Source organism: Pleuronectes platessa, chromosome 1, assembly GCF_947347685.1.
Source record: "Pleuronectes platessa chromosome 1, fPlePla1.1, whole genome shotgun sequence".
Classification (NCBI taxonomy): Eukaryota; Metazoa; Chordata; class Actinopteri; order Pleuronectiformes; family Pleuronectidae; genus Pleuronectes; species Pleuronectes platessa.
In genome coordinates, this window is record NC_070626.1 from 3,438,614 (window position 1) to 3,448,856 (window position 10,243).

The window sequence follows — 10,243 nt, forward strand, 5'->3', positions numbered from 1 at the left end:
TCTAAATTCAAGATAATTAATAATTATAGTGTTATACAAATAAGCTTTTGAGAAATCGTTTCTCTGTTTGGGGTTACAGGTCCTTTACTGGTTTTATTTCTACTATTGATTAGAACATTTGCAGATATGATGAGACAACAGCAGTGTCACATGACATCCTGTCTTTTAAAGTGTTTGTAACTAAACCTGAGCCAGAGAAATAGCCCTGTCATTTAATCAGCCAAACATAAATAATTCACCAAGGATCAGTTTACTCTTATCAGGTTACTAGTCCACCTGAAAAACTTACGAGTTAACCTGCCCGGCAAACATAGACAGACATTCTCATTGTGTGCTGCCAAACATTCCAAAGAAATTCACCTGAACTCTGGCAAAATATATCCAAGAGCAGGTGAGTGTGTCTGTGTGTGTGAAGCACAACAGTCCGGCCTCCACTCGGCCACCAGCCGCTTGGGTGTCGTCAACGCCGTGGGGATGGGAAGTCCCCTGTGGAAAAGGATAGGCAAGTGTTTCCCGCTTGCAGCAGGAAGTGGGCGAAACCTTGCCTGAAATTACGACTCCTGCAATATGTCGAGAGAAGGAAGCCACTCCTGATAGCACAGGCTATAGGTTTCCTGTTGTGGGCCAACAGTTTGGCTAGCTATGTTAGGGTTGAAAGGAAGACTTAGAATCACTGAGAGCCGGTCTACTGTGTGCCACAAAAGGCTCATGGACAGAATTTACAAGTTACAGATGTAGTTACTTTTAATTTACTACTAGTTATTGTTATACAGTAACTGCATGTAGTTTGGGTCTGTTTAAGCTTTGTGACTCAACAGAACATTATTGTTTTGAGTAATTATCATATTTTTTTTTTTTGAGTAATTATAATTTTAAGGTTGTTAGCAGTTTAATGTATATTTTTAACGAACTGGTAGAATCTTCTATTTGCAAAATAGTAGTAAGACTAATGAAGAGAGGCTGACAGTTTAGCAGTGACTTTAACATTTCATATTATTATTGTTGTTGAAGTGGACTGACCAGATCAGAGTGGTCTTTAGCTTGTTATGTCAATTTTGAAACAATACAAAAAAAAATGTTTCCTTCACAATATGATTATCCGTTTTTCCAGAGGCTGTTAAACAGGCAGACAGGGCGACTGATGCAGTTTCAGTGGACACAGTTTAACAAATATGTCTTGATTATCATCTCTTTATTATTCCATGATTATTTCTTAATTATTGTGGTATTGTTCGGTCATACATACATATCTCAATCCCTTTTTTTCTAAATAGTTCACTGTTTTTTCTCCATTTCATCTAAGTTTCCCAATTCTGAGTGTAATGATAGTGTCTTCTTGTCCACTGCTTTAAGTCATTGTCATATTTGTGACTATTATTCCCAATTGTTCCATTAAGTCCTTACTTCATTTGTATCTGGGTGTATTATCCATCTACATCTGTGAGTGATCTGCTGTAAAAACCTCGTAAAATTGATCTCTCCTTTCAATAAGGAAATCAGACTGGCCATTAATAAAAAAGAGTTAAAAAAATAGGTGAATGGTAAATAATGTGTTGATCTCTTACCCCTGAGTTGCATTGAAGGGCAGCTTCATTTTGAGTTGACATTCCCACTGGAAGCCGACACATTTGTTTAGTTAGTTTACCAATGTGAGGCTGCATGCGTGCAAAACTAATTTTCTCAGGATCCTGAATATGGCAAGCATCCACCACAGTCCTATCAGAGTCACCTGAACTGTGTTATAAGAGAATCAAGCTCAGATGCAACCTACAATCCTACAGCAGGGACATCCTGGTGTGATTCATTTCATTTAGAGAATTCGGGCAGAGAGATTGCCAGAACCAAGATCTTATGATGGTTTTACTCCAGAAGAAAGAGTGTGACCTGGGCTGAACTGGACGGAGGACACAGGAAGCTGCTTTACGTGCAGGGATGTGTGAGGGCACGACTAATACTACAACCAGTTCATGGAGGTAGCAACAGGAAAATTAGGCTGTGCCCTGACAATATTCTAATACATCCACTGATTGGCGAGATGAGAGAGATCACCTTCATATCATCCTATTAAAAACCTTCACTCATCCACTCTTCCTCATAGACAGGGGGTAAAAGGTCAAAGTTTTTCCATACTGCTCCTGTGGTGTCATCCAAGTGTTTGCAAGCCCCGACATTCATATGGTATGAACAAGATAATTTACACCATTTGTTTAGCCTAAATATACTACACAATTGGTTGGCTATCTCTGCTAGCTTTGCCACTTCCTGTGGACTTCGAGGTTTGAAACAGAGTGTAAATTATCTCGTTTCGAATGGTATTTGAATGGCGGAGCTTGTGGACACTTCGATGACACCACACAAGCAGCATGGAGGTATGTTCCGTTTTTTCAGTTGTTTTCTTACTTCTGAAGAAGCAGTCACAATAGACTTGAATTATATTGGATTTGGCTGCAACGCTGTTTTCCCCTGAGACTCCCCAGGAAACACAGAAGTGACTCAAACACTTCACCCAGCCCTCCATCGGCATAAGGGTGAGTAGAGAATGGGTGAATTTTCTTTTTTTTTTAACCATCTCTTTAAGCTGCATCTTATCTTAAGTGGCACTTTATGGACACACTTCTTGAGTTTAGATAATTAACTTCCTTTATCTAAAGTGAATAAAAGTATTTTGACATAATTTATGCAACAGAATTGTACTTAGATTTTACAAGTTCATTAAAAAATACTGCATAGATACAATTTAAACAAATTTTTTTGTTAAATTCGTATCAAATAAACAAAATATTAGTTATTGAATTCAGTTGGTTTAACATTTTGAAAATGTATAAAGCGTCTTTGAGACAATTATGTAACTTAAGTTCACTTAACTTAGATTTTTTTCAAAGGGGAGGAACTTAGTTGGGTCCGCTTCAAATGATTAGAAGAGAAGTAATACTAAACTCACTAATCCGCTTTAAATTTAACAGTCTGAAAAGAAAATGGTCATCAATTTTAGTTTACAATGCAGAAGAAAATCTTCTTTTCTTAATTTAATTCACCACAAATTGTCATAAACATCACCACAACCCTTTGCTATTATTCTGAGCATTAGCATTAATTTATGAAAGTGTAGTTTATTTATTTGTCCAAGTTTTAAGATATCTGTCTCCAAGACACCAGTCTTGATACTAACACAAGAGTGGTTGATCATAGTGGTCATAAATAAATCATAATTTTTTTATTTAAGCTTCCAAATCTTCTACAAAGAATAATTTTAATAACAAAATAAAAATGTGTTTCATCTCATCAATCCATTTATATTGGGTATCTTATTAGAAAGTACTTATATAAGTAAATTTACCTCTATTATATTGAAGTAGAAGCAGAAATGTATTCTGGTGTTACTTGGGTGAATGAACCATTAAATCTATTTGGCCTTTTAAAGCATGTTACCCAACAACAATATATCAGAAACAACATTTTAATAGTTGAAATAAATACTCCATTACATGCATGATCAAAACACTTTAAAATACTATGCGCATCTGGTAAATAGTGTAAAACCTATGGCACACACTCACAGCAGCATTTTACCAATTAAGAATTCACACATCTTGAAAAAAATATCCTTTGAGACACTCAGATGATCACTCTTTCCAATCTCACATAGCACATGTAATTGAGCAGGTCAGCCAACCATAGGTTCACACAGCAAGGCTACATCCATCATCAAGGCTGGCGTTTTCACCGGAGCTGAAAACTGAGGTAAACTTTTCAGGTTTAGAAGGCTGCTGTCTGCTGATGACAGCGGTCAAGTGGTCCATTTCTAACACAGTTTGAGTCACATCCAGCGCGACACAAAACCATGCAGTGGAAGTTGTTGTGCTCCTTTGATTTCGACAGACTTTCACCAACATGGACAGAGCCACAGCCTTCTTCTGACGTTACTCTGACTCTAAACCTGATGAACAGGGATAACCCAAGTGAGTCTCTTTGGTACGTCAATATAGGACAGAGGCGAATGGAGATCATGTTGCCTCTTCCTAAGCTAATTCACAGAATGAGAGTTGACTGGCGGCAGAGTCCTTGGAGAGGAGCGTTCTCTGAGTGCCTGAGTGAGCAGAGTGCAGCCATCGGACACGGCGCACGCCGAGTTACGCAGACGCTCCCGGTAGTCTGCCATTTTGGAGCTGCTCTCTGGATGCTGGGCAACGTCCCTAAGGCCCTGAGTGAGGAGGACACAGGCTGAAACCACACTCATGGCCCCCCCTAAAACCGCAGTCTGTACCCCCTTCCCTTCAGTGGAGATACTCGCAGCTCTTCCCAGGAACTGAGGCTCTGTGGCGAACCCAACCAGGGCGCTGACAGCCTGGACCAGGGCGGCACTAAAAAGGACACAGCGGTTCCTGGTCAGCTCACTGGGCTGGGTTTTCACCTCCTTGACACACGCCAGGAAGGCCGTGCCGCTCGTGCTCATGCTCTTGACGCTCAACTTGAATTGTTCCTTTGCAAAGCGGTCCCTAGACCTCTCGCTGGCCAGCGACGAGATATCCGTCAGAGTCTTGAGGTTGGTGGAGATGTTTTGAGAGAGTTCGAGGAGGAGTTGGGGGGTGAGGTCTGGCAGGGGTGTGATTCGGAGGATGCCGCAACTCTGCTCCACCTCGTGTCGGCAGCGGGTCACTTTGTATCTGTCCACCAGACCTGACAGGCAGGGTTGAGAGCCAGGGGTCTCCACGGCTGCAAGGTAAGCGGCATGGGCTGAGCACTCAGTCAGAGACACCACAAGGTCTGCCATCTCCAAGAGGCGGTCCCCCACCTCGGTGAAGCGGCCCATGTTGAGCTGGCTCTGGATGTCGTGGGTGAGAATGGAGAGTTCTTTAGTCCTGGCGATGACCGTGTCACGGCACTGGTCGAAGGTGTCGGCCACCGCTACACCTTCGTGGGTCATTACTGGCCGGGTTTCACTGGCCAGCAGGAGGAGGTCAGCCACCAGCTGCATCTTGCCCTTACATGTGTCGCATATGGAGGAGAGACGCTTCCTCTGCTGCAAACTGCCACTGGGTGTGCTGGTTGATCCCTCGCTAGCCGATTTGCCAGAACCACCACTAGCCATAATAAGGAGGGTTGTGTGTGGAGGGGTGGGGGTGAGGGTCAAACTGCTCTTCTGGAGGGGTTAAATTATTTAGTTTTCTTCTGCGGCACACTGCATTGTACTTTTTAAGACATTTCCAACATAAGCGTCACCTCACTGCATATAACAAAATCCTTTAAATAACAACTGGCCAAACAGTCTTCCTTAAATTCCTTCAGAGTAAAATGAATTGAATATTAAATGTTGATACACAGGACATGTATTCTTAATGTAAGCATGTGTAACAAGGAAAACTTAATTACGGCATTTATGTTTGAATAACACCCTCATTGTTAACTAATGCTTCTCTAAAGTAAATTATAACAAAAGTCAAGACCATGATCTGGCATATTCTAAGTTATCTGCCTTGGTTATTACTAATGTTACCATGTAACACAGCTGACCAACAATCCCCACAACGTCTCACTAATCAGTGTTGGGTGTTATATGATCTTATCTAAATGAATTTAATTGAATTTAAATGCCCTGAACAACACACTTCATTATTATTTAAAAAATCAATCTCCTCACTGTAGCTCCAGGTTCTTATGGAACAGATTCACAGGTTTTTGTTAATGAAATAATAAACTCACACACAAGCTGCAGTGCCACAAGGGAGCCTTCAACAAGGCAAAGTGCAGATTGAGAATAAGGCTGTGAAAACAATGTCAGAAGCCCCGTACTTTTTCAAACACATTCCTAACTGGAACTACATGTGCTCCGCTTTTCCTTCTATGACTGCAGGCGAGAAAACATCACCTCAACTTGAACTAGGTTATTTGAGGTCCTTCTTTAAATCAACAGGATCTCATTTAGTGTCCACAAACAACCTGACACAACACCGACACCTCGTCCGACTTGTTCCCGCTGACTTTGACCGGCCTGTCGTACTCATGCTGGTTCCAGACGGGGCAACACCCGGGCGGCTCTTCTGGGTAGCGGGAAGACTTGCGTTTCCCTCCAGCACCATCATTTCACGAGTCCCTCCCCGAGTAGAATCCACCGACAGGGCGACACTCCAAGCACACGAAGCCCTCAATCTGCTTTCAACCTCTTCTTTTTCGGACAGAGCCCCGGGTTAGAAGCTAGCAGTTGCTCCGGTCGCCTCGGTTCCATATGCATCGTCCGTCTGACCGCCCTCCTCCTCCTCCGCGTCTTAACTCGGGACCGGAGAGTGTGTGGCCCCGCATGTCCTCTGTGGGGAGTCGCTCCTCACATCCATACCAGTCGTTGGCCTTCGGGCATTCAACCCACTTGCTGTATCTGGTCCCACGGTCACGGACCCGGACAGGCAGCGGGGAGTAGTGGCCGTTATTCCCGGGGATTCAAAGCGGGGCTGCGCGCTCCCGCTGCTGCGCTATGAGGAAGCGGGGAGGGTGTGGTCGCGCTGAGCGGCGGCTGGACTCAGCAAAGTTGTAGCAACGGAGCAACACAAGGCGTCGTTCACTCCGCAAATAACGCGGCACCAAGTGAGTTAGCCAGCCGCTGCCTCACTGAAGACACCGCGGGATGAGAGTCCACTTCCACCGCAGTCAGGGAGGTTTTATACGGCTGCTTTCAGGACTGACTGCTGCCGTCAGACATCACTGCTGCGTCAAGACAGCCGCTAGCCTTGCTAGCTACATCCACACCGGAAGCTATAGTCTTCAAAATAAGAGCTGGGGTATTGTTTCCAAAGGCGCAGGTCCTATTTAACCCTGTCTTCGCCCTCCTGGGATTGTGTGGGGTTTCAGGAGTACGAGAAGAGTTTTTAAATTGTTTACATTTAAAAACATTTTGCATCAACATCGCATAGGGTTACTCCAGTATGTTCTGTTCTCATTTAGGGCTGGGCAATAAAACAATACCAGTAATTATTGCAATGTACAAGTTCAATACACCACAAGCTTAATTCATAAGCAAATTATGTCAGTCATTGAACTCATGATGATAATTAAAACAAATATTTAAAAAAAATTATCTGAATTTTGTATTTCTTATTGCACAGCCATACACCCCCTCTATATACTGATTCAGAATTTCCCCTACACATTCGTTTTTTCCCACACAGTAGAAGACTCTTCTATTATAGCATTTAGTAGACTGTCATGATGGGAAATACATTTTTAGCATCACCTTATGAACAATTTAACATTTAACATTGACTAACAGATCCAAATTTGAGTTAGAACAAATTTTACATGGCTATATTGGGACATGACAATAGTAATAATACTCTCCTTGGCTATGGCCTTAGATAGTATTCCATATGTTAGTCTGTAAAGAAAATCTCAAAAAATATACTCAAGCTAATGTTGCAATTGGTGATTAGATTATTACGTTAAAACTGCTGTATTCAAAAGGTAAATGGTTAGTCAAAATACTAACCTACGGAAACATTAGCAAGATAAGTATGAACTAATAAATGTACTATTTGATACTACCACTATACCGCAGGGGGGTTTATACACTGTTGGGAAGTTTATTTTAGTGCAATAAATTACAATTCTATTGGATGATTATATATTTAGTTTGTAGCAAGCTAAATAACAGTCAAAATTCAAATTCAATTAATGTTTTTGTGTTTGGTGTGTTTTGTAGCTGCCCAGGACTGCAGATACAAATGAGCTGATAGCTTAATGTGGCATAAATCTTCTCTTCTCATTTTGAGATTAATGTTTTTGTGCATTGTCCTCGTTTATTAAAATGAAATGTAATGAGAAAATATATAGATAAATATATATACTGGATAGGAAGTAGCATAAAACGGAAATACTAACAAGTAAAGCACCGTAATCCACTTGAGTAAACACTGACTCTTATTTCACACATGAGCTATATCTGGCTCATGCTTTTAAATACATGCTTTGTTTTGACAGCTACACAGGATGTTTCTTTCCTTATTCTAGTGCGCTTGACGTTGCTCACCCACAGCACCAAGGTCTCTCCTGCAGGTCACTCATGTCCATATCAAACATCCTGCTCTGCGTGACCAAGGGTTTCCTCTAACTTCCCGTGAGTCAAGATAAAAGTCTTTTAATGGACATGAGCCTATCATACACCTGCTCCACATGTGGGAGAGGTCAGACAGAGGAGATAGTTATTCTCTAAATAAGAAAAACAAACTCTGCAGGATAAGATATGAATACTATCGGGTGCTCTATAACTTAGTAAAATAAACATTTATATTTGCACTGTGTAAATGAAAGGTATTTCATGCATGGAAATAGTGTTGTGGATATTTCCTTCTCTCCCGGCTTCACACGTCACACTGTAGTGTTTCTCTTGGGCGGTGAGAGATGAGTCATATTACTGTTGAAACAATGACGTAGCAGTCATCGTCCAATCACTAAATGCGGACGGCATCCAATCATATTATGGGACCATGGGCTGCCCTAAAAGTATTGGGAGCCTATTGGGTTGTAGAATGGGCGGGACTTCCCGATGGTATATAAAGAACCTCTGAGGGAGTCTGTGAAAACCTTAGACACAATACAGTGACACAGCAGAATGCGCTTTTATTGTTTGTTATACGACCTCACCTGACTGAACCATGCAAAACCAATACAATAAGGAGCAGGTCTAACCTGTGCAACAGATGTATGTGAGATGATCGTTTAAGTTTCCTACAGGTTGTGGAATAATTTCTAAAAATAGCTCTGTTTCAAACAACCATCTTAAACGCTGCTTGTATTGTAACACATCACTAATAAAAATATGATAATGCTAATGTACTTTTACTGAAGGAGAGTTTTGAATGCAGGACATTCAGACAGCCAACTGTTTGTTTCAATTGTTGGACCTGTTAAACCTGCTCGTTTGACACTTTTATCGTAGAGGTATTTCACAGCAGACATTTTGACTTGATAGTGGATAAACGCAGTCACATTAATTAAGAATGTTACGACAACAATTATTTTAATAAGTATTAAAAGTCACATTTGGCGTGTTTGTTAGTGTGTCTGATATTAACTGAATAGATATCCGTTTTTCCTACATATTTTCAACACAAAAAAGTGAAACATACATTTTCAGACTAAGACCAATATTTTGTACATAAGGAATCACAAAGCACCTTTCACTGAAAATCACATATATTAAAATAAAACAACAAAAAGAGCCAGACAATCAAACATTATATATATATATATATATATGTTGATGTGTTGCATGGTAGCAAGCCCTCTTCGCCCTCTTAGTGATGAACACACTGTGAGTCAGTGCTTGAGTTGCTATACTGTCAGTGGGATATGCAGCTGCACGGGGCACAGTGCCATTGGGTGGAGCTGGCCGAGAGGAAACAGCTCCACACTTTGTGTTCACCAGGCTCATCTCCGATCTCCTCGACCCTGTGAACTCTGCTGGCCTTCACGCACCGCTTCCTAACAATGTCTCAGCGAGAAAGGCATGTGGCTTGGGAAAATAAAGGTTCAGTGACACTAAATTCAAGGCTGCAGCATTATGTTATCATCCATAAGGTTTCCTTCCCCTGAACATGTTCGAAACTTCCTGTTATTTTCTGAGGTGAATGCTGAAACAAATGAGCAATGTTGGTCAAGTAAACTGAGTTATGATTATGGATAAATAGCTCCTCTCAGTTATCGACTTGAGGAAGTGAGGAAAGGTAAACCCACATAAACTCTGCATACTAGAAACTCTCTTTAATGCAGATTTCCATCTGGTATCTCTTGTCTGGTAACTTTGTGAAGTTGAAAGAGGCAAGCCATCTTATTTTGAGTGAAATATAATGAATTACTTCTCTTGGCTCATGACCTGGTTGAGGCACGTCTCTCGCCCGATATAAGCTGGGATTGGCTCCCTCCCAACGATAAGAGGTTGTGCTACTGGCTGGATGTTGATATGGTTTAGTGCCCCAGACATTCTCCTGTTGTCTGTATCAGTTCATATGAAGGGAGTTTGTCATCTTATAACTGTCTTTTTTTTAATGTCTTACTTGCTAATTTCTCTAAAAACAGCCTTAACCAAGAAATATAGATGACTAACTGATGACCTGTGTGTCTACATCCAACAACTCAGTGAGCACATCTTCTACTTCCAAGACCATTGACATGTCACACATATAACATGTGACATTTAACAACAGTGAACAGCAAATTAACGTTTGTCGTTCAAAGGTCATTTTCCTTTTTTTCTTTG

General features: G+C 41.3%; 1 protein-coding gene across 1 annotated transcript; it reads right to left on the reverse strand.

Moving 5' to 3' along the window:
* Positions 1 to 3,441: 3,441 nt before the first annotated feature.
* tlnrd1 (talin rod domain containing 1) lies at positions 3,442 to 6,733 on the reverse strand. The gene has a single exon (XM_053418275.1). It carries the CDS (start codon positions 5,087 to 5,089, stop codon positions 4,025 to 4,027), a length of 1,065 nt encoding a protein of 354 aa, XP_053274250.1. The 5' UTR covers positions 5,090 to 6,733; the 3' UTR covers positions 3,442 to 4,024.
* Between the last annotated feature and the right edge of the window lie 3,510 nt (positions 6,734 to 10,243).